This window comes from Pseudonaja textilis, chromosome 2 (assembly GCF_049901715.1).
Source record: "Pseudonaja textilis isolate UNSWEBS1 chromosome 2, rPseTex1.2, whole genome shotgun sequence".
Lineage (NCBI taxonomy): Eukaryota > Metazoa > Chordata > Lepidosauria > Squamata > Elapidae > Pseudonaja > Pseudonaja textilis.
The window spans coordinates 101,168,137-101,193,286 of record NC_141991.1 but is presented as its reverse complement, the minus strand read 5'-3'; the positions used below and the strand labels follow the sequence as shown (position 1 = coordinate 101,193,286).

The 25,150-nt window shown below is 38.6% G+C and overlaps 2 protein-coding genes across 3 annotated transcripts in view; both read right to left on the bottom strand.

Annotated features, from left to right (window-relative positions):
- Positions 1-12,509: 12,509 nt before the first annotated feature.
- Positions 12,510-25,150, bottom strand: part of LOC113433564 (cytochrome P450 2C5-like) — a 71,543-nt gene continuing 58,902 nt past the window's right edge. The window contains exon 7 of the mRNA XM_087924737.1: positions 12,510-12,816. Within this exon, the coding sequence (XP_087780863.1) occupies positions 12,701-12,816 (116 nt within the window). The 3' untranslated portion in view covers positions 12,510-12,700. The remainder of the gene's footprint in view (positions 12,817-25,150) is intronic.
- LOC113455121 (cytochrome P450 2C4-like) overlaps positions 18,010-25,150 on the bottom strand; it is a 33,070-nt gene continuing 25,929 nt past the window's right edge. For both annotated transcript variants that reach the window (XM_087924739.1, XM_087924740.1), the window contains 3 exons: positions 24,526-24,713; positions 19,157-19,298; positions 18,010-19,030 (listed from right to left, as the gene is read on the bottom strand). In XM_087924739.1, the coding sequence (XP_087780865.1) occupies positions 18,840-19,030; positions 19,157-19,298; positions 24,526-24,713 (521 nt within the window). In that variant the 3' untranslated portion in view covers positions 18,010-18,839. The remainder of the gene's footprint in view (positions 19,031-19,156; positions 19,299-24,525; positions 24,714-25,150) is intronic.

The window sequence follows — 25,150 nt, the reverse complement described above, 5'->3', positions numbered from 1 at the left end:
TGTCTATAAGATCATAGTTGCCTTTTTTGAAGTTATAATCACTTTCCAAAGTGCTTGTTTGCCATTTAACAAATAGTTCTAAGTAAATAGTTCTTCTGAATGTCTTTGTGGCATAGAGAGAAAAAGCCCCAGGGTTCAGCAGGAGAGTTGCGATCTCTCCTGCGACCTCGCAGAGCATCCGTCCTTAGCTTCGCCACCCCTAAAAGGCAGATTTGGCTCCTTTCAGAGCCCACAAACAGGGAGAAGCCAGCACTGGAATGAAGAGATCCATTCCATGTGACTATTAATGTCAGGAAGCTCCACCCCCTCTCCCCTTATATGATACACAAGCTTTATATCCAATTTTAATGTCACCTGTATGCACGCATACACATCAACATATGAATACATAAAGAAAGAAAGAAAAAATGGTTCTCAATAATACATTAATTAATAAATTAGAACTAAAATGCTGATCCGGCCCTTGAAGAAACCCAGTTTGACACCCCTGCTGTAACACAATCAAGAGAGTAGGGGTCGCAATTATATTTTGACTGTGTGTTCTTCAGATCATATGTTGATGACAAATTCACACTTTCTTTGCAAGTGATCTACAGAAAGAAGATGAGACGGGCAAATAGAAAACGTGTGCAACACAGTAAATAATCCCAAAGTGTTTTCAAGAAATTTTGGAATATTTATTCCTCTAATTAATCCTAATTAGTCAATTAAATAATTAATGTATTGTTGATAACCATTTTTTGTTTCTTTCTTTATGTATCCATATGTTGATGTGTATGAGTGCACAGGACAGATTAAAATTGGATATAACAGCTCATATATCATTGGACCCAAAATGATCACTTACCTCTGTTCTATTTGCTTGCGCAAACTCTCTGGAGATAATCATTTGTGTAATGCTCATGAATGAGGAAAGGGGGGGCTATTTCCTGAGGTGCTAATTAACAGTCCTATTAAATATATGTTTGTTAGAAAAAGCCATTGATATTTGTTTCCCTGGTCCTGTAATCTTAAACTTCTGCATATTTTCGAGAGCTGTATCAAGCCTCTCTAATCTATTCTCAAAAGTGGACCTGAAGCCCTGTAAATAATCCATTTGATTCCTGATTATTTGAGGGCAGTCTGGTCCAATTTCATTTTAGCTCCTCTCATTATTGAGTTAAAATAGAGCTTTAATGTTTGTTGATATTGTTGTTCCTATTATATATGGAATTGGATGGAATTTTAAGAAGAGTTAAAAGATCATAAGAAGAGAAAACATGCCATGGAATTCCATGTTGGGGTTTTCAACTAGACATCTTTGAAAATCTGAAAAAATGCTGACACTATGTTTTTGTTTGTTTTTTATTAGCATGGGATAACAGCTATGTGAAGTTTATTTTTAAGAAAAAAAATCATCCAATTAAGTTGAAATGTGGGGGGCAGATTTCTCAAGCTACATTGTAGCAGTTGAGGATATGTTCCTACAAGGGAAGAGTAAAAGAACGTTAGAAGTGTATGGCAAGAGTACATATTCCCAGGAATGACACCCAAGTTGGGAAGGTCATCCCAGCTGTCCAGCTGAAACAAACAGGCCCTTATATTGGCAGCAGCAATATAGGAAAATGCTGGAAGAAGACAATTGCTTTAGTGACAAGGACAAAGGCATTTGGGAGAAGAAAATGGTAAACTACATCCGCACAGGAGAAAACCACATGAATAAAATATAATACAATTGGCAATATATGGTCAGATGATGATTCCACCCATGATGGACTTATTCTGGATAGTGGATCTATCATATTTAATTAAACAATAATTGATAAGAAATGGCATTAAGAAACGAACTGTCAGGTTTCCAAGTGATGAAATCCATTAAAAAAAAAAAAACGAAGTCCATCTTCCAAGACAAATTCTTTTATTTAGGAAAACATTAAATTGGCAAAGTCCATGATAATTCCGTATCTGCCATAATCCGGAATTACCCCACAATATTAAAAGTTAGAAACAACCCCCAAAAGTCACATTCTCCAATAGAAATAATTCAATGTTGCTTGATGTCATAAATCTCCATCTCAAGGGGCCCAAGCACCCACAGCTCGTTTCCCATGGGAAGGAGAATCACCTAACCAAAACAATTCTCTTTATCTCCACTCCTACCCACTTAGGAATATGGCAAGCCCGAAACCCTTCCCTCCATGACTGCCACCGAGAAAGTAAGAAAAAGAATATATACTAAGCCTAACTAAAATGACTACACATATGTCAATTTCGGGCTTGACACAAACATGGCTATTTGATCGAGGACATAGTATTTATAACTTTTGGGATTACTTGGAGTAGATAAAATGCCATGGTAAACTTTCTACGAATGAATTACAATAAAAGTTTATTAACAGAGAATTTTTGTTTTGTTTTTACTATTATTATCCTTCCTGTTAACTATTCTGTCACTAATATAATATACATGACATAGGTCAATAATTTGCAAATTAATAAAGCTTGTTGATATTAGTTCAGTGTTCAACACAATCATTCCTCAGCATTTGGTGAACAAACTGGGCCTATTAGGTTTAATAGTCCTTTATGTAATTGGATACTGGATTTCATTATTGGTAAGCCCCAGTTTGTGCGAGTTGGAAGAAAAGTTTGAGTACAAGTTCCCCACAGCGCTGTGTCTTGAGTCCACTACTGTTCACCAGGATGACCCATGACTGCTGTGCCAAATCTGCTATGATACATGTTGTAAAGTATGTGAATGACACATCAGTGGTGGGTCTTATTTGGAACAACAATAAAGATGCTTATGGGAAGAGGTGAAGGCTCTGGTGTACTGGGATAATAAAAGTAACCTGGTCCTAAATGTTAATAAAACAAAGGAGATCATTGTAGATTTTAGAAAGAGCCGGCATGGTCATACTCCACTCAGTATCAAAGATGAAGCTGTAGACATGGTCAACAGTATTAAGTATCTGGGGGTGCAGATAACTAACACTCTGAATTGGTCTCTCCACACATCATCCTTAGTGAAATGTGCAAATCAGCATCTGCATTTCCTGCATTGGATGAGGAGAGCACATCTTTCCCCTTCTGTCCTGGCCACTTTTTAAAGAGGCATGATTGAGAGTCTTTTAACAAACTGCATCACTGCATTTATGTTGTATATTTTAGGGTTAATGGAAGAATATTTCCAAATGGGGCATGCAGAGGCTGAAAATGGGATGCAATGGCTGAAAATGGGGCATGCGGAGGCAGCAACAGGCTATGGCAATCCGTGCAGCCTGAAACAGCTGATCATTGGGAGGACAATCCAACTGACAATCAGCTGCTTGTGCTAATCAGGCTGTGCTGAAGCTGAAACATACTGTTTGCTGTTTGCTGCAAGGAGGCTGGGAGGCAAAGGTAGATTTGTTTTCTTGTTTTCCTCCTCAAAAGATAGGTGGGTCTTATACTTTGGAGCATCTTATACTCCAAAAAATATGGTACATTGCTTTTTATGCTTATTTAGGTTTTTTTTTCCTTTGTAGTTTGTGCTATTTTTTATGTTCTCTTTAAAATGTTAAAGAAACTGTGGTAATGGATACTGGATCAGGAAAACAATAAAGAGGAAATATTAATTTCCCCTAATCTTTGGTCCTATCATGATCCATATTTCTCTCTTGATCTATGATGACTTATGGCTTTTTTGGGGAAAAAAGGCTTCCTTCCATGAAGAGCTTGACTGAAGAGCATGAAGAGCCATCTTCTGGTTTCAAAAGACTGAACATTCTCCCTCATGATTCAATCAGACTCTCTCAATGATTTCTCCATTTAACTAGGTATGTCCCTGGGATTCTCTTGAAATTAATACAGATACTGGGAAGGGCAGGCAGGAAGAAAAGCACCCATCATATGGATGACGTAACAAGTTAGCACTTATAATTTTGGACAAATCTTGAAGGCCTCAGACGACTAGATGAGTGATAACCTTTCATTTAGAGAAAGGCAAGTAGGCATCATTCTTTTGGAATTCACCCTATTCATCCAAAAAATGACCTGGATCAAACTTCTCACGATTTTCCCAGCTGAGAGGATCAAAATGCACCAAAAACCACAATGGAAGAACATTTGTGCCCTTAAAGAGACAGGAAATTATAGATAGTAGAGAGGGATCTTTCCTATAAAGAAACAGGCTGTTAATTCTTTCAAAAGTGAGATTCCTTAGAAGGTATAAGTATGAAAAAGTACCTCTGATGCAATTTACAAAATTGTACCATATCTGGTGTTTGACCACTGCATATTCACATGCTAAAGACCTTGCAGAAAATTATGTTAGTTGAAATGAAGAACGTAACAAGATTTTTTCTTTGTCTGCTATGTTTCACCAGTGTAAACTGCACTTATCCCAGTTTATAATATTAAAATATACAACCTTCAAAATACAAGTGGAATTAAAGTTCCTACATTCTCAAGCTGCATTGTTGTTGCCTAAGTTAACAAAACAAATTTAGTCATCAACATCTTAGTCATTTTCTCCAACAGAAAAGAATTATTTTAGAAATGACCTCTAGCTATGTTAATATTGTACTGCCTTGGCACACCAGCACCATTTTTATTTAGAGGCTTTAACACATGTCTGTATGGTGCTCTTTATCCAAAATGAGATTGTGGTATTAAAACATCCCAAACCAATACAGAAGGCCAGGACTGTGACAATGGGTGTCTACTTATCTCTACCACTCACTGCATTTGCTTACTGATAATGTTATACTTGGTCTTCACAATTCACAGGCAGACCTTCCTTTCAGCTTGGATTTTTTTTTTTTTTTTGCAGACATTTCATTATTGCATTATTAATGTCATCAGTGCTCCAAAATGGGGAAATTAATTTGGTTTGCTGTCTACTGTCTTATGTGGATTTGGGGAGATTTTTTCCCCTTTACTGTTATTTGAGTGTTGCTTAAAAGGTGTGTGATGGGAAAAATGTACTAAGGGCTGTTGCCTCTTGCCTTGGCCTTTGGTTGTTCCTTTGAATGATTTATCAATTAGCTTTGTCGCTATATGTCTGCTGATGGCTAATTTTTCAGACAAACGTCTAGGAATTCTGTTCCATTCTGACTCCTCACTTGATCTAAGAAATCTATAGCTTCCCAGTAAATGGTATTTTTATACAATCACAGTGAAAATGTTAGCATGCCACTACCATAGTCACAAAACATTGGGAAATTGAAACATGTTTTTAAAGGTATGTATACTAAACAGTTTTAATTAGAAACAAAAAAAATATAGCAACCGGTGCTATAGGGAAGCCTATTTAGAGAGGAGGTTCTCCGTTCAATCTTCAACCATGTCTGTTTTTCAGACACAAGACCTTTATCTTTTCAGAAATGATTGCTGCCAAATCCTTCTTACATTGAGAAAGAGAGTGACTGACCGAGGGTCACTCAACTGACTTTGTGGCTAAAGCAGGACTAGAACTCACCGTCTCCTAATTCCTAACCTGGTGCTTCATCCACTAGATCAACTCATCCCAGCTCTGACACTAGACCACCAAACTGACTCTGTTTTATGATTAACAAAAGGCAAACTAAGTACTCCCATGAACCATTATTTTTCCTCTATCAGGAAGGCACAATTATTGCAGAAGTGTGATTGTATTGTACTTATAGGTAAAGATCTGTATGCAAAATGAATTGCAGACTTTCTTTGATATATCATACCTGAGGGATGAATTGTCCTCTGAAATTCACATCCTGAGTTGTTACATGTGGGAAGTTCTCAATACTTGCTTGTAAATGACATAAGGTCTCATGAACAAGTGCTTTGTTGGACATCTGTTAGGAATTGATAGTCACCTAACAGTTGGGTTGGAAATATATAAACCAGGATAGACGTTTAATACTGTCTCTTTAAGGGAATGCTAAAATTGTAATTGGGTGTGGTTCCTCAAACAGCCATAAGATGGAGCCAGAAACCTGGGTTGTTCTGTTCTGTTGTTTCTGTGAGTTGGTGTTGCTAGATGTTCTGATGTTTACTGTTTTTGCTTCCTGAATTTTTCCTATTGACTGTTACTGATCATTGTTCTTCTTGGATTGCTGTGAGTCTATTTACTGAACTGTTTATGATACTGAAGCTTGTTATTTGGATTATCCCTGGACTGAAAACTGGCTGCTTTAACTGTGTATGACTTGGACTGTGTTGGACTTTGCTTAACCAGTTACTGGAAGTAAAAAAGCTATATTTTACTATTCAGTGTATCTGTGTGCTGGTCATGTTTTATTCAACATTACTCTCACTACGTCTTCCTGTGCGCACTCATTCGCCTAATGGGGAATTACCTTAACACTGGTTATGGGCCCAGGCCATACCAGGCTCAGATAACTGAGAGTTAGTGTGAATACACAGTACCATATACAGAGAACTGTTTACTGTTTAATTGAGGGCTACTATCCTGTGAAAGATGGCACAAGACCCATCAACAAGTCTATCACTGATAACCCGGTTGGATGGAACAAACTATGTTTCCTCGTCTATGAAGTGCAGGGTACTTTTGCGTAGAGAAGGGTTATGGGCTGCAGTTCAAGATACACTGGATGTAAATGCTTGGAATCCAGATGATGAGGACGATGCCAAGAAGCTTTAAACAAAACAATGAATGAGCTCTTTGTATAATTGGACTAACACTGAGTGACCAGCAGCTAGTCCATATTCATGAAGAAGAGTCTGCTGCTAGGTGTTGGGAGAAGTTGAAGGGGATTTATATTTGTGACAGTGTAGGTACACGCATACATCTTACACATAAACTGTTTAGAACATGTCTTCTGAAAGGTGGTAAACCATGATTTGTGGGTAGTTGATAGTGGAGCATCACAGTGCATTACTAGAAATAGACAGAGGTTTGTAACGATGTTCATGAGTAAGCAACATGTATCATTGGCAAATGGATGGAAGATAAAAGCATCTGGTGAAGGTACTGCATATTGTTCATGCATAAATGAGCATTTATCTATGTTATATGTACCTAAACTGAAATTTAATTTCTCTCATTGGCATGGCAGAAAACCAAGTTTAAGTTACCTACACACATTTGGAGCTCCAGGATGGGTGCATATTCCCTCACAAGTAAGACTGAAAGGGCCACATAGAGCTAGGAAATTATTTTTCGTAGGTTACGAGGCCAATCATAGGTCATTTAGATTTTGGGATCCAGGCATGGCTCATGTTTACTGTAGCGCTAGTGCTAAATTTATTGAGCACGTTGGGTGGCATAAACTAGAACAGGAATTCAACAATGATGTAGTTATTGACATCCAAGTAGTCCCTAAAGATGAAATAATTAAACCATCAATAGCCATTAAAGAGGAAGAAAAAGCACAGGAAGAGGTAGAAGAACAGGAGCAGGTAGAACAGGAGAGTCCACCAGTTAGCCCTGTATTACCGAGACATTCAACCCGAGTAACACGGCCACCTGATAGATATCAGGCTAGTGTTGTATGCCAAGTGAATACAGTTCCTGGTAATTATAATGAACTGAAATTGTATCCTACTAAGGATCAGGCTGCTTGGCAGGAAGCAATGGATAAGGAACTGAAATCCTTACAAAAAACTGGAGGTATATGAAAATGTCAGGTTACCACCAGTTGAACAAACCATAGGTTGTAAATGGATTTATAAGTTAAAGATTAGTGTGGAGGGGACTGTTACCCATAAAGACAGGTGAGTAGCACAAGGGTTCAATCAGAAAGCAAACAACTATGATGAGGTGTTTGCAGCTAGTCTGAAGGCTACTACATTACAATCAGCATTAGTGTGGGCAGCTAAGGAGAAACACATTATAAATCATTTAGATGTAGAGATGGCATATCTGCACGCACTGTTGCAACACACTATTTATTTAAAGAAACCTTTAGGTATCAAAAATGATAACACTCATTGCAAATATAGTGATTGAAAACAATGAAATAATGATATGTCATTATAAAACAAGTCCAAAAGAAGAGGATATTTGAAGCAAATATGTGGTGACAAACCTGGATTCAGTATTCTAGGTGGGTCTTACTAAAGCTTTCTAGAGTGGTATTAGTACCTCCTTTGATCTTGATTGTATCCCTCTGTTAATGCAGCTTAGGATTGCATTGGCTATTGTTAGGAATCTGTCCACCAATTAGTTGGGTTGGCAATATATAAACCAACAATGTATGTTTGTAGCTTTAAGACAAAATCACTCTATTGATTTATACTATATTCTGATTGTTAATTATATTGCAAATTACCATAAGAGGGAGCTAGAGATCATAGCTTGTTCTCTCTGACATTCTGTCTCTCTCTGACATTCTGTTGCTATCTAAGGTTCTCTGTTGTATTTATGCTGTGCTTATGCTTTGATATCTTTGTTTACTGTAAATGACAAAGGCAACCAGTAAGAAGACTTTGTAATTGGATATTCTTTGGACTGTAAAATATATGACCTGGACCGTTTATTGGATTGTGCTATTTCTTAAAGTAAAGTTTAACTCAATTTAGTGTATCTGTGTGTGGCTGGATAATTATTCATAACTATTCTCATAAACATTTCCATGTTCTTATCCGTGTTATTCAAGGGTTATTCTGTACATATCATAACATTGATTATGGGCCCAGAGAGATATTGAGAGTGTGAATATACAGTTTCATATTCAGACTGCTGATTGTGGTTTACTGTTAAACTATCAATGGCACAAGAACAGTCAACCAGTATATCCCAGATAACCTGGTTGGATGGAACAAACTATGTTTCCTGGTCTATGAAGTGCAGACTACTTCTATATAAAGATGGATTATGGACTGTAGTTAGTAGTCCACTGTGTGTAACAGCTTGGGACCCATTGAATGATGAAGATAAAAAGAAAATAGCTGACTTTAACCGGGATAATGAAAAGTCTCTTAGTATAATTGGACTGACACTGAGTGATCAGCAGTTAGTCCATATTTGTGGTGAAGAATCTGCTGCTAAGTGTTGGGACATTTTGAAGAGGATTTATGTTTGAGATAGTGTGGGTGCACACATACACCTTACATGTAAACTGTTTAGAGCCCGTCTTATAAAAGGTGGCAATATGTTAGCTCATTTGGAATTTATGAAAAGGATTTTACAAGAGCTACAAGAAAAGGAGCTGATTTTCTCGGAGTTGCATCAAGTTTACATCATTCTTTCTTCTTTGGATGAAATTTATGTTGCTTATGTGTCTTCACTGGAAGTTTTAAACAGAGATGAACTTACATTGACTGGCATAACTGGAAGAAGAGTCAAGAAGAAGGCAAGATAGAAATCAACTGAGAGAAAGACAACCACAGGAAGAAAAACTGTCTTCAACTGCCTATATTGTTAGGAAATGTTTTTCTTGTGGGGCTAAAGGTCATATAGCCAGATACTGTAAAAAGGGTAAGAAACAGAATGCTATTAATATACAGAGAGCGTATAAAGATGCTAGTTTCGCCATATCAAGTACAACTACAACTGTAAACTATGATATATGGGTAGTTGACAGTGGAGCATCGCAGTGTCTAATTAAAAGTAAAGAGAGGTTTATTAACATGACAAAGAGTAAACAGCATGTATCATTAGCTAATGGATGGAAATTGAGAGCATCTAGAGAAGGTACTGCATATTGTTCATGTATTAATGAACGTTTACCGATGTTATATGTACCTAGACTGATATTTAACTTGCTATCTTTAAGAGCAATGGTAAAAGCAGGATTTGTTGTAACCTTTCAGGGAGATAAATGTTTAATTGAAAAACAGAATAAAAGCATTACTGCAAGTTTGGATAATGGTTTGTTTATTATACATGATAATCCATTAATTAATGCTAACTCAGTTTATGAATGTATTCATCTGCTCCATAGATGTATGGGACATATAAATTTCAAAATGCTAAAGAAAACTGTTGAGTTATCTAATGGTATAAAATTAAAACTTTGTACAAAGTATTTAAATTGCAATGCTTGAAATCAAGAAAAAAGCAAGGTAACTCCTGCAAATAGGGTAAATGGATCCAAAACCAATGAACCATTAGAGGTTGTTTTTGCTGATATTATTGGACCTAAGAAACCTAGTTTAGGTGGAGCCTGTTACATATTAAGTATAATTGATCATTTTTCCAGATATGGTTTCTGTTATTTTACATTGCTTTAATTTCTCTATTACTGTTATTTATGGATGACATAGCAATTATAACTAAATCTGAACAAGAAGCAAATGATATTGTTTATAGATTACAGAAAAAGTTCAGGATTAGAAATTTAGGGGAACTTGAGCATTATTTGGGTCTTGATATAGTGAAAACGAATAAAGATTTTAAAATTTCGCAAGCCAAGAAGATTAGCCAATTATTAAAATGCTATAACATGGAGCATTGTAAATCTGCTAAGACACCAATGAGTAAGGAATTTATACATAGTGATATTTAAAGTCCTATGTTTGATAAGGAAATATATCAATCCTTAATCAGTAGTCTATCATATCTGAGTAATTGGTCTAGACCAGATATATCTTACAGTGTAAATCAATTGGCTAGATATAACACTGAACCAAATGAAAGGTATTGGTAAGCAACTAAGCGAATAATTGGGTTTTTAAAACACACAATCCATTATTCATTATATTTAGAACCAAGTAATGAATTAGTGCTAACTGCATATGCTGATGCAAGTTTTGCTACTGATATAATGACTTGCAAGTCAACATCAGGTATAGTGGTAATGTTGTGTAATGCTTTAATAGGATGGAAGTCTATTAGGCAACAACATATTAGTTTATCCACTATGGAAGTGGAATTCTCATGTTTATCATTAATGTGTAAAGAACTGATATATTATAAACAATTGTTGAAGGATATTGGAATTACTGTACATGATCTGTTTATTGTTTATGAAGACAATCAATCTGAAATTAGCATGGCTACTAATTTAGCTGTTGAAAAAAGATCTAAACATACTGATTTGAGATATTTAAATGTTAGACAGTGTGTTCAAAATAAATCAATTCAATTAGAATACTGCATGACTGATCATAACATTGCAGATCATTTCATGAAAGCTCAAGGTGCAATTAAGCATAAAAAGTGTTGTGAGAATTATGGTTTAAAGATGTAATGTATTATATATTGACCTACCCAAAAGGGAGAATGTTAGGAATCTGTCCACCAATTAGTTGGGTTGGCAATATATAAACCAACAATGTATGTTTGTAGCTTTAAGACAAAATCACTGTATTTATTTATGCTATATTCCAATTGGTTGATTATATTGCAAATTACTATAAGAGGGAGCTAGAGATCATAGCTTGTTCTCTCTGACATTCTGTCTCTCTCTGACATTCTGTTGCTATCTAAGGTTCTCTGTTGTATTTATGCTGTGCTTATACTTTGATATCTTTGTTTACTATAAATGACAAAGACAACCAGTAAGAAGATTTTGTAATTGGATATCCTTTGGACTGTAAAACGTATATGACCTGGACCGTTTATTGGATTGTGCTATTTCTTAAAGTAAACTTTAACTCAATTTAGTGTATCTGTGTATGGCTGGATAATTATTTATAACTATTCTCATAAACATTTCCATGTGCATATCCTTGTTACACAAGGGTTATTCTGTACATATCATAACAGCTATTTTGGCTGCCGCTGCACACTGCTAACTCATATTTAACTGGTTATCAAGACTTCAAGATCCCTCTCACAGTTACTGTTATTAAGTCTGGTTTCACTCAGTCCATATGTGTACTTTTGGTTTTTCTTGCCTAAGTGCAAGACTTTATTTTTTTCTATATTGAATTTTACTTTGTTAGATAGGACCCAGTGTTCAAGTCTATCAAGAGCCATCTGGATCTTGAGCCTATAATTTAGAGCATTAGCTATTCCTATTAGCTTAATATCATCTGCAAATTTGGTAAGTTCCCCTTCTATTCCCTCATCTAAGTCGTTTATGAAGATATTGAAGAGTACTGGGCCTGAGACGGAACCTTGTGTACCCCACTGCTTACTTCCCTCCATGTAGACTTAGACCCATTAAGGACTACTAGATGAGTACAGTTTGTCAACCAGTTATGAATCCATCTGGTGGTGATGCTATCTCTACCACTTTTTTTTACCTTACCAAGAAGTAGGTTGTGGTCTAATTTGTCAAATACCTTGCTGAAGTCTAAGTATATTATGTCCACAATATTTCGCTGGTCTACTAATTTAGTCACTATGTTGAAGAATGAAATAAGATTGGTTTGGCATGATCTGTTTTGTTTTGTTGTAGTGCTATGAGCAGCCACAACAACATAAATTATGTTTCTATGATTCAATTTCTATTTTTCATTGGGACTTTCAACTGCAGTGCTCACACTAGTCATTTGATTTATCTAGAAAAAAGCCAGGCACTTTGAGCTTTTGTTATTTGCACTTCTCTGCATTTTTCCTGCCACGTAGAAAAAAACCCTTCATGTCCACAGTATGCATGTGAATTGCTAATAAAATGCATATATGGTGTAAAATGGATATTTGTACAGATGGAGGGAAATGAGAGATATTTGGTTTAATATTCAAAATGCCTTGAATATGAAGGACCTCTGGATACATAACAGCCATCTTTTTTTTGTCTTCCCCAGAGTATCTTGACCCATAGTCACATCACCACACCTTGGAGATGTTATAACCATGGAATTTTATGTCACAAGTTGTTGCCTGTGGAAAGGTCTCAAGGCTGTCTTTTCAACACCATTGAACCTCGTGGATCACAGCATTGGTGAAAGGCATCTTCAAACGGTCTTCCATATTTGGAATGCGATTTGTACCCACCACCTCAGTAATCTCCTGTTGCACTTTAGCTGGGGGAAAAAAATAGTGAGACAAGATTGACAGCCTTTTATTATCGGATGCTGAGCAACTGCAGTCAGCTATGACTTTCAAAGCACATACAGAGAAGATACTTCTAAGCAGGAAAATGACTCCCTCTGCTCCTCTTCCTCCTCCTCCTTGCCCCCCCCAGGAGACTGTTTCAATTCTTCTAATTTAAAAAGATGTGATTGATGTTTATAGTATACGTGCCCTATGTGTGTTCTAAATATGCCTAGAGCCAGTAAAAATAAAGCATTCCATATGGGCTTTCTGAATATTAGAATTTCCAACTCCAAAAATGCAGTTGATAAATTTAAATAAATTTAAACTAATTAAGAGGAGGGGGAGGGGGAATGTTGTTAAACCATGACATCTCTTCTTCTTCTTCTTCATGATCCAAAGATTATAGGTTCCCTAGAACTTTTGGCCTTCACACACCCCATTTTTGGCCTCCACATATCCCGTTTTCAGCCAAAAAACAATGCTTATTAAGACTATGACCTCTTAGGATGGTGATATATTGACTAAAATGTCTGGTTTTAGGGTTGAGATAAAGGTAAAATATTTGGGGATTATATTGACAAACAGAAATGCAAAACTATTTCAAAATAATGATGTGCCTCTCTGGAATGATATCAAAAAGGATTTATTAAGATGGAATAAACTGTATTTATCCTTATTGGGTAAAATTTCTATAATTAATGCAAATGTTTTACCAAAGATGCTTTTTTTTTGTTTCATATGTTACCAATACTTGCAACTGATACTCCATTTAAACCTGACAGATGGATATTTCTAAGTTTATATGGAAAGGAAACAACCAATAATTAGATATAAATTATTTCAAGGTGCTAAGGAAAGAGGGGGTTTAGGTTTACCAGATTGGAAATTGTATTTTGATGCTTGTGATTTGATTTGGCTAAAAAAAGTGGTTAAACGTGCAGAATAAGAGGGTGCTTGATCTAGAACAGGGGTGTCAAACCTGAGGCACATGGGCCAGATGCATCATGCACTGGCCATGGCCACCCCTGGTTTAGTGAAGGGAGGGGCTGTACATCATGTGACATGTTGTCACAAGTTTCATTCCTCTGATCTAGAAGGTCATGAATTAAGATTTGGATGGCATGGTTATTTATGACAAGGTCAAAGTAAATGTTGATTTTAATAATCACTTTGTTCGACATGCCATTCTAAGGGTTTGCAATAAATATAAACAAGGTTTTCTATGCAATAGCTTCTATGCAAAAGCTTCTTTAGCCCTCGCTAAATATTGTAGAAGCAGCAATCTGAAAGAAAAAGGAAAAGTGTAAAGGTAAAGAAATTGGACTTTTAAAAGATTTCAATGGAAGTGATATTACACAGAGAAGATTCTTTAAATATAACAGATTAAGAAACCGAATTGGATAATTATACAGAAATTGGCATTGATCAGGATGCTGGAAATGACTATATTTAAAAGAAATAACAGCTAATGATTGGGAATTAGCTGAGTTAATACAAGCTTTAAAAAGCAGAAACTAAAGGTGGAAAGTGAATACTGGTTTAAGATCGCCACCTAATGGTAAAAAAAAATAATTCTTTCTGACTCTATAGAAGATTTCTGGTCTAGTAAAATTGGAAATGAAAATTTGAATTTGAAATGAAATAAAAGGTTTTAATGTAATAATAAACCCAGAAAGTGGAGTATTAAAATATCACAGTAAAGGGATAAGTGAAGACATCATTTTGGGCTTGATTGGTGGACTTGGACTGTTTGACAAAGAAATAGAAGGATTAACAGCAGAAAACTAAGATAAATTGACATTGTTGGTAAAGATTAAAGTAAAAAGATGCTGGCTTTAACAAACTACAGGGCAATTTAATTGGATATAAACATTAAAAAAGATAAAGAGGAAGTGAAGTAAAATGAATGAAGTATGCAAGGAACTCAGATCAGAATTGCAAAGCATAAGGGGAATAATAAAAGAAAGTTTGGAACCATGGAACATTAGGGCAGAAAAATTAGAAATGGCAATGTAGGTCTCAGAAGAACAAAGGAAGCCCAAAGAGGAAATCAGCTTAAAAGAGTAAAGAAAACAATGGACATTACAAAAGGACAAAAATGGAATTAAATCTAAGATTTCAATGATGGATGGGACAAATAAAGGGGAAAATATCTCAAAGATTAACAAAAGAAGAAATTACAGAAGAGGAAGTCACAAAGAAAAATCAGGAGAGGGAAGGTGTAAAAACAAGCAAATGGGAGATGGAAGAATAACAGGGCGAAATGGGGGGATTAAGAGAAAGGACCGAAAAACGATGGAAAAGGGAGAGCAGGCTAAGATTAGAAAAAATTATATAGCCGAGAGACCAAGAGACAATGGTTAAAGATATAAAAGGGGAATTCCACATGGAAGTATATCTTGGTATTTTAGAAAATAGATACAATGGTTAGGGAGTTTGGAATTTAAAGTTTATTGGGAATTATTGCTAAAAATGAAAAGAAATACATTTAATCAGAATAGAAAGGGAAATAAGAATTTATTGCAAGAATGTTATATAAGATATAATTATATGATGAGGAAAGTAAATATGGAGTAAGAGAATTTAAAATGATTATATTGTTATTAATTTTTATACTGGACTAAATGGGAATGAAATAGAAAATATAATTTGCTATATAAATATTATTGGAAGAACAAAGAGTATGGAAATTAAAATGATCATATTGTTTAATAACAATTTAAAATGAGATTGTTGTATCATAATTAGTAAGGTCATAAAGAAAAAGAAAATAGTGTATGGAAATCAAAGTGTAATATTGTTACTCATATCTGTAATTGGTTAATTGGAAACAAAAAGTGAAATATGAAATGGTTATATGAATGTTTTTGGAATAAATATTAGATTTATTGTGTAATATGGAAAGAATACCATGTGAAACCTGATTTGGGGGGGAAGAAACATGCATATATAATAGTAAATAGGAGATCATTATTATTAAATACAAGAGGTACTGACTAAAAATTGATACTAGCTATATTGATATTAGTTTTTTATTTTATTTGTTATACATTGGGTTTAAGAGAGTAAAATGGGGAGAATACATAAAATAAAAATAGGTGGCCAGATTGAATTGACAATAAAGGGGATAAATATTGGATAATGTATCTTAGGATGTAACTGGTTCTTTTTTCTGGAAATGATGAATGAAACAACATGAAGTGAAAACATATTAAAAGAAAAATGGAGTAGGTAATGATGTGATATGAAACTGGATAAGAAAGTTGAAAATGGAATTATGATTATGTATGTATGCTACAGCCTGGAATCACATTGTTCACTTAAAGAGATGTTCAAACAATAAAAATTAAAAAAAATGTATGCAAAAAAAATATTGGAACACTGCTATCATGTGTCCCCTGGTCCTTCTCTTCACTAGACTAGCCATGCCCAGTTCCTGCAACCATTCATTGTATGTTTCCAGTCCCCTAATCATCTTGGTTGCTCTTCTCTCCATTCTTTCTAGAATCTCAACATCTTTTTGTATAGTGTGGTGACCAAAACAATATGCAATATTCTAGATGTGGTCTTACTAAGGGTTTATAGAATTGTATTTAGGATTGCATTGGCTTTTTTGGCTGCCACCGCATACTGTTAGCTCATATTTAGCTGGTTGTCCACTAAGACTCCAAGGTCCCTCTCACAGTCTATATTGAAACTTTCAGGGGTCTTTTTAATGGTAACGTTTTCCTTATTCTTCCCTTTGAGTCTTCCAAAGCCAAGCCTTTATCAAAATTTTGGGAATATATTGTGCCTTCCTTTGACAAGAGGTGGTGATCTTGCATCAGTTTTCACTTTATTTTTCTTATTTCTTATTCGATTTTACTCATTTTCTCCAAAATACAAATATAATACCAACTTTTTATATAGGTGGTTCCAACAATTTGCAATACCAATCCGCAGCCAACATTTGTCCAATTAAAAAGCCAGGTTTTCTGTATTTCTAACAAATTTTCTTTTTTTCCCCTTTTCCTTTCATTTTAAAAATCTAGAAATTGTACTCACTGTGCTGAGACACTGCCACTTTAAAGATAGTTCTGAGTCACTCTTTTTCTGAATCTTTGTTTTCTTGGGGTTGCACTTGAAATATAAAGGATTCTTCTCACCCAGTTCCAAACACTGTTCACCAGCTCTGCTCCACCACTTTTCTTAGGTTGAAGCTGTCTCTAGTTGTGTGGCAGCCATTTTGGCTGCCTCTTCTTCCTGACATGGCATAGAGGGCAAAGAAAGCCTTCTGCCAGGTAGAAAAACCGTATACATGTACACATGTGAATTACTAATAAAATGCATATATGGTGTAAAATGTATATTTGTCCAGGAAGAACATGGCAAAAGATTCTCTGTCAGGGAATACTCATCTTTTTTATCTATTTTTAAAACATAAATTGGGATTTCTGTAAAATTGTTTTCAATTTATATTTTCTTACATTGATCTAGCCTCCCACCCACACCCACCTCTGCAAAGGAATGCTGGGAACTGGGACCCAAATGCTAGATAAGGAACAAGAGCAACAAAGCTAGGCAGATCTGGGGTCAGATATTTGTTTTCCAATAGAAATCTAAAGACTAGGAAACATCCGTTTGATACCCCACTGGTGCTGGTATGGCTAAATTAGGGGCATTGGTGTCTTTTCTTTTTGAGCAGATATGCTGATCTCTTTGTTCTGTCCTGAGTCACTGTTTGCATGGTTCTTGAGCTATGTGCCCACCATAATCTGCCCCCTCATGATCTGAGGTAGATACACACACACATAAGCACGCATGCCTGCACACACATATGCACACACACAAAAACACACATTGTTCTGCTCATTGTCATCTGGAACAATCTCAAATGTTTAATTGCTGGCCAGCTCCTCGGATCAACAGAACATTTCATCTTCTTCACCTTCTGTCTCAGAGAATGTAGAAAGGATCACAACAGACCAGTTACTACCTAACCAAAGCAGATGTGTGATGGTATGGTGGGTAAACTGAGGGTTCTGAGAGAAGAAGTGGAGACCCTCAAACATTCAATATATGGGCTTCAGGCAGTTGGTCTCTGATTTGAGGACAGCCTGCTTTAATTCAAATAATTTGAAACTTTAAAAAGGTAGCAGAAAAGAATAAAGGGAGATCAAAGAATCAAATTGAATTTGAAATATTTTTAAAGGGTATTTGTTTTATTTGGTCACCAAAAAGATTTTGACCATAATCAAATTCCATAATCACAACAAGGACATCCTTAAGGGCATTCTGCATAATATATCTGTGTAAGATTCATGTAACTGGGTTGTTGATTAATTCCATTTTGTAGGCAATATCTCCTTGGATCAATTTTATTACTAGTGGACAAAAAAAAGAACAAGAGCCCTTTGAGGAATCCAGTAAATGTGAAACAAAATTTTCTGAGGAATGGCTTCCATTTTGAAATTCTAAGATGTATATTTTGCATTTTGTAAACCTGGAACCATTGATTTTCTGAAATTATATGTTCTAATTCTTTATTATCCACAACAATAAAGTTATGTATCAGAGATCAGATATAGCAAATATTATAGTTCAATCATATACAATAGTCTGTCAGTTTTAAAAAGCAACCATTAGATATCATCAGATTTAAACATGACTTGATCTTGCATTTAGCCAAAGTGTACTAATACAAGAACTTCCTTGTTTCCTTCAAATAAAGATTAGTCCACAACATCAATTTGTGATACGTCTAATTGTACGGTTAAATCTCCAGTACAGATTATATATTGAAAGTTTTCTGAATATAGCTTAGAAAAAAAAGCTATTAAGTGTTTCAGAAGTATTGTTAATTGTGCCAAAATATATAATGAGATAAGAGATCAAAGTAGCTATCTTTGCTATAAAAATTAATATATATCTATTCCACATCATTGGTAAGATTGCCTTTAAATGTAATAGTCATCCCACATGCTTTATTTCAGTAACTATTAATGTAAGCACTTTCTCCTAATTATTGACCTCAAGTGTCCACTGAACGTTTAGCAGCTCGTATAAGGGGGTATTGATTATTTCTGAAGTCCGTATACAAAGACATTACATCCGTATCGTTGGTGTCCCCAACCAGAGAGAAAGTGAAATTCTGGAGCAGAGCACTGAAGAACAGGAAGAGCTCCATCCTAGCCAGGGCCTCCCCTGGACAGGCCCTCTTCCCTGCAATAGAAATGAAGAAACAGAGGTTATTTAAGAAGTACTTGCTGGAATTGTCTCTGATAAAAGACTAACGTGGATCAGGTGAGCATACGAATTAGTAATACAATCTGTTCCAGAGACCTGTACCTGCTGAGAATGGCATGAAAGCATCCTTTTTCCTGAACTGGCCATTTTCATCCAAAAAATGATTGGGATTGAACTTTTCCGGAGTCTCCCAATGAAGAGGGTCAAAATGTACAGAGGCGAAGACTGGCACAATAGGCATGGACTAGAAGGAGAGAAAGAAACAGATGTCATTAGATCATATTATTTCATAGGGAGAAAAAAGTGCCTTTGCTTTCACTTGCAGGCAGTGACTAGCCATCTGCTGAACCTTGAAGAATGAGGAGAAAGGAATAGATATTTCTTTCAATACATATTTCTCTAAATTGCTCTTTTATTCAAACTACCTTGCATATTGTTAGATCTGGGAGGATGGTTCAAGAACAGAGGCAAGACTCAGATAGCAACAACAGCTCTTTATTAGTGACTTCAGATCTGAGCAACTAATACCAGCTGCAGCAGCCCCTTATATAGGGCTGGCTGCGGCTAGGCAGCCAATGAAGGCGATTTGAGTTTGCCGCTCTTGGCAGGGCCAATCGCGGCAGCCCATTTACTGGCCAATCGCATCAGTCTATGGCAATCAATCACGATCGGCTATCAGCGGGCCAATCAGAGTTGCAGGCTTTCGAGCCTGCTAGTCCGGAACACCCCTCCCCTCTCGGTTCCGTTTAAGGGGTGGAATAATATAGTCTCGCAGGTAGGCAGGTCTTTGCACCTGTCTACCTGACTTATGCAATTCCAATTGTCCATGTTCAAATTCGGGTTCAGATGGACTGCTTGCTGGATCAAGCAGGAACGGTGAACTGGTGCCATGGTCAGGGCTCTCCTCTGGTGCCCCCGGGGTGATAGAGTCCTCAGCTTCGTTGCTACTGCCATGGCTCCCCGGGCTCACTGAACCTGCCTGGCTGCCGTTTCTTGGCAAAGCGTTTGTCTGCCCAGGCTCAGTTACAGCTGGTGAGTGTTGCAAGCTATGGTGTGGTGATCTCGGTGTTAGTTCAGAATAAACAGGTGTTGGTTCTAATTCTGAGTTCACGGCTTCCCCTCCCCCCCTGGTGTCAAAGTTAAGGTCAGGGGTGGAAGTTGTGGTCAGTCTGGAGCGTAGCTGGTCAATATGGTGTTTCCACACTCTGCCATCAGTGGTGAGTAGACGGTAGGAGCGGGGACCCGTAACTTGAGTTACTTGAGCAGGAATCCAGAGGCGATCCACAGAAAAAAAATTTGCGAATACAAGGTCTCCTACCTTAAAGGCACGGTGCTTGCTACTGGAACCCGGGGGCTTTTCCGGGATGTAGGCAGGGTGCAAGTGGTCTAGAGGCGATCTGAGTTTCCTGGCCATCAGGAGTTCAGCTGGGCTCTTGTTGGTCGTGCTGTTGGTGTGATGTGTTGCAGGAGCAGCATTCTAGTGACTTTGTCGTGGATGTTACCTTGTTCCATTTTCTGCAGGGTTTTCTTTGTAAACTGAACCATTCGTTCAGCCCTACCATTCGCCGCAGGATGAGCCGGCGATGTGAGTGCATGTCGGATGCCACGTTCCGCTAAATACTGTTCAAAGGCTAAGGCAGTAAATTGGGGCCCATTGTCAGAGACCAGGACATCTGGTAGGCCATGTGTGGCAAAGAGTCTGTTCAGTTTTTTGATGACTGCCTCAGTAGTGGTTGCTTTCATTTTATTGACCTCAAGCCAGTTAGAATACGCATCTACAGTTATTAAGAAAGTGTGGCCTCTCGTAGGTCCCGCAAAGTCAATATGAATCTGAGACCAGGGACCCCTGGGTGTTTCCCATTCTGCTGGTGGAGCTTTTGGAGGGGCTGAGTGGTTTTCCTGGCATCTGTTACAAGAGGCGACCCAGGTTTCGATTTGTTTGTCCATACCTGGCCACCAGGCGTAACTTCTTGCCAGCGCTTTCATACACACGATGCCCGGGTGTCCATCGTGTAGCATTTGCAGGACCCTTTTTTGTAACTTAGTTGGTACAACAACTCGGTCTCCCCACAAAATGCACCCTCTTTGTGAAAAAAGTTCTGTTTGTCTGTTTTTAAATGGCTTAAATATTTCCTTAGGGTCGTAATCTGGCCATCCCCTCTCCACCCAGCCAAGAACTCGTGCCAAACAAGAGTCTCTTTTGGTTTCAAAGGCAATGTCCTGGGCCATTAGTGGAGGCGAGGGCATTGTCTCTATTTGAAGTACTGGGAGCATGGGAGCTGGGTCTTCCTGTGGCTCGGGTAGTGGCGAGCAGCTCAAGGCATCTGCGTGAGGAATAGATTTCCCCGGGCGATACTTTAATTGATAGTCGTAGGCAGCGAGAAATTCCGACCATCGCATCATTCTGGGGGAGAGAATGTGTGGAGTAGGTTTGTCACCCGCCAGAATGCCAAGTAGTGGCTTATGATCTGTTATAATAGAAAATGGTCTCCCATAAACATATTCATGAAACCTTTTAATTGCAGAGACAATAGCAAGGGCTTCCTTATCTAAATGGCTATAGTTTCTTTCTGCTTTTGATAGAGTTCTTGAAAAAAATGCAATTGGTGCCTCTGAGCCATTTGGTAGGACGTGGCTGAGGATGGCCCCCACCCCAAATGGTGAGGCATCACAAGTAACAGTCAAAGGAAGTGTCTCATTATATTGAATTAGTACTGCTTTAGAGGTAAGGAGGTCTTTTACTTGCTGGAAGGCGTGTTCCTCCCGACGTCCCCAAATCCAGGAGGCCCTTTTATCGAGTAGTCTATGAAGGGGCTCAGCAACAGTCACCTTCTGGGGTAGGAAGATGTTATAAAAGTTAATAAGTCCCAGGAAGGCTTGGAGGTCAGTTTTGTTTTTGGGTCTTGGGGCATTTTTGATAGCTGCCAATTTCTTTTCTGTAGGGTGGATTCCTTGTTTGTCAAGGAGGTAGCCAAGAAACTCCACCCTTTCTGTGCAAAGCTGGCACTTTTCCTTCTTAACCTTGAGGCCAGCATCTTTGAACCTCTGTAGGACTGTTCCGAGGCGTTTCTCTAATTGACTTTTTGTGGGTGCTGCTATTAATACATCATCAAAATAGGGCACGACCCCTTTTATACCTTGTAATAGTCTCTCCATCAGGCTTTGAAAGATGCCTGGGGCTACGCTTATGCCAAACTGGAGTCTGTTGCATTTGAATGCACCACAATGTGTGACTATAGTTTGGGCTTCTGCAGTCTCGGGATCAACTGGCAGCTGTTGATACACTTGGGCCAGATCTAATTTTGCGAATATTTTGCCACCCCCAAGTGAATGCAGGAGATGTTGAACAACTGGTACTGAGTAGGCGCTCTGCTGTAGCGCGTGATTGAGGGTGGCCTTGAAGTCACCACAGATTCTTATGGACCCATCAGGCTTTATGGGGGTGACAATTGGTGTCTCCCATCGGGCGTGGTCAATGGGTTTTAACACGCCTTGTGCAATTAATTTGTCCAGTTGCTCATCAATTTTGGATTTGAGAGCAAAGGGAACTCGGCGTGGCTTTAGGCGAATGGGTGCAATGTCGGGGCGAAGATTAAATGAAATAGGGGACCCCTTGTACTTGCCTAGGCTTTTGTTGAACACTTCTCGGAAGTCGTGGACGAGGGCTGCCTCCCAGTCATCGTCTTCAGTATGATGGATGCCAGCCATTCCAATTCCTAATGGCGCGAACCACTGAAGGCCCAATAGACTTGGCCGGTCTCTGTCTATGATGGTGAGTGGTAGAATTGCATTATGTCCCTTGAAAGAGACCTGGAAATGGTGGGTACCTGCGACTGGGATCCGGTTGCCTTGATAGTTTTTCAGTATGAGTCTCTGACTGCTGAGGTCTTGGCGTCGGATGTTGGGAATCAGCTGCTTGAGTGTTTTCCAGGATACCATGGATAGTGATGACCCAGAGTCAACTTCCATGATGCATAGTTTGTTTTCAATGGTGACCTTTACTTGGATTTTTTTTAGCGTCAAGTGATGAAGCATGGCTGATGGTGATGGTTTGATGAGCCTCCTCTCGTCTGGGTGTGCCGTTAAACCTTCGGGGTCTGGTGTACTGGTTCCAGTGGTTGCTAGGGCGGTCCCTCTGTGTGGTGGAGTTGCCATCATTCCTCTTTGGGCTGCTCCCTCTCCGTCTGGGGATGGAATTTCTCTTCTTTCTGCATACCTTCTCGATGTGCCCTCGTTTTTCGCAAAAACGACACATGGCATCTAAAAATCTGCATTCGGATCGAGGATGGTTTCCCCTGCATCCGGCGCATTGGTAGTTGGATTTACGACCCCGCTGGTCTCGTTGCTCACGTTCTGACCAGAGTCTGTGGACTTCTTCCTCCTCGCTATCTGAGGATGACTCGACATCTTCATGATGTGTGGTTGATGTATATTTGTCTGGAGGTTTCCCAGTATCGTTGGTGGGTTGGCGGTTGGTTCCGCTGGTTCGACGCATTCGTGCTGCTGATTTAAGAGTGGCTTCAGCTGCGGTGGCATCTGCTTTGGCATCTGCAAGCGAGATGTCTCCCTTGGCCATGATCATGCTCTGGACGGTTGGGTCTCTGAGGCCAAGGACGATGCGGTCTCTCATGGCTTCTTCGAGATTGGTGAAGCCACATAAACCGCCCAGGTTCCTCAGGTCTGCCACAAAATCCCCAACGCTCTCACCTTCACCCTGGTCCCTCTGGTAGAACTCGTGTCTGCGAATGAGAGTTGGCATGGCTGGGGCGTAATGGTTGCGCAGAATGGGAGCAAGGGTGTCCCAATCCATGGTTTTAACCTCAGCTGGCTTCGCTAAGGCTTTAGCCATCTTAAAAACGGCTGGCCCACAATGGGTTAGAAAAACAGCTCATTTCTTGCTGGGCGTGGCATCTTTGAGGTTGTTGGACTCCAGGAACATTTGAAATCTGTCCATATATGAGTCCCAGTCCTCGCTAGCTGGATCGAATGGGACGGGTGGTATAGCGCTGCTGACCATGTCGCCGTCGTTGTGCTCTGTCAGCCACGTGCTCCATCAGCTAGTTCAAATCAATAGAGTTCGTTGCCTCCGCATCTCATCCTCGTCACCAGAGTTACATCTGGGAGGATGGTTCAAGAACGGAGGCAAGACTCAGATAGCAACAACAGCTCTTTATTAGTGACTTCAGATCTGAGCAACTAATCCCAGCCGCAGCAGCCCCTTATATAGGGCTGGCTGCGGCTAGGCAGCCAATGAAGGCGATTTGAGTTTGCCGCTCTTAGCAGGGCCAATCGCGGCAGCCCATTTACTGGCCAATCGCATCAGTCTATGGCGACCTATCAGGATTGGCTATCAGCGGGCCAATCAGAGTTGCAAGCTTTCGAGCCTGCTAGTCTGGAACACATATCAAGGATCTAAGTTGTTCTTTCCTTATTTCTCCAGAGAACCTTCATAAATACTAGTATCATCATACCTTGGGAATGGTGTAACCATGGAACTTTGTCTCACAAGTTGTTGCCCGTGGAAAGGTCTCAAGAGACCCTTTCTGATATCGCTGAACTTCATGAACAACAGCATTTGTGAAAGGCATCTTCAATCGGTCTTCCATGCTTGGAGTGCGATTTTTACCCACCACTTCATCAATTTCCTGTTGCACCTTAGCTGTGAGAAGAACAGATCAAGGTGAGATTGACAGACTTTGTCATGCTGAGCAAAAACCACCTCTGACACCCCTCATCTATTCTCCTCTTCCCGAGTCCCAGCTGATCGGCTGGGTCTTCTTTTGTGGCCCTGCACAGGAGAACAGAGCTGGAAAACTGGTTAGTGGGGTGGGGAGGGATGGATTTTGCAGTAACCTTCCCCTGCCACATACACCAAGCTACACCCATCTAGCCACACCACCCAAACCACGTCCACCACAGAACTGGTAGTAAAAAAAACCTGAATCCTACCACTGGAGAAGACAGTTCTAGTCAGGACAATGGCTCTTCCTCAAAGTCATTTCTCAGGAGAGATCATTTCAACTTTTCTTGTGCAAGATGAGATTCATATTAAGTGTATCTCTCTGTCTTACTAGATATCTTGAGAGACAGTAAGCA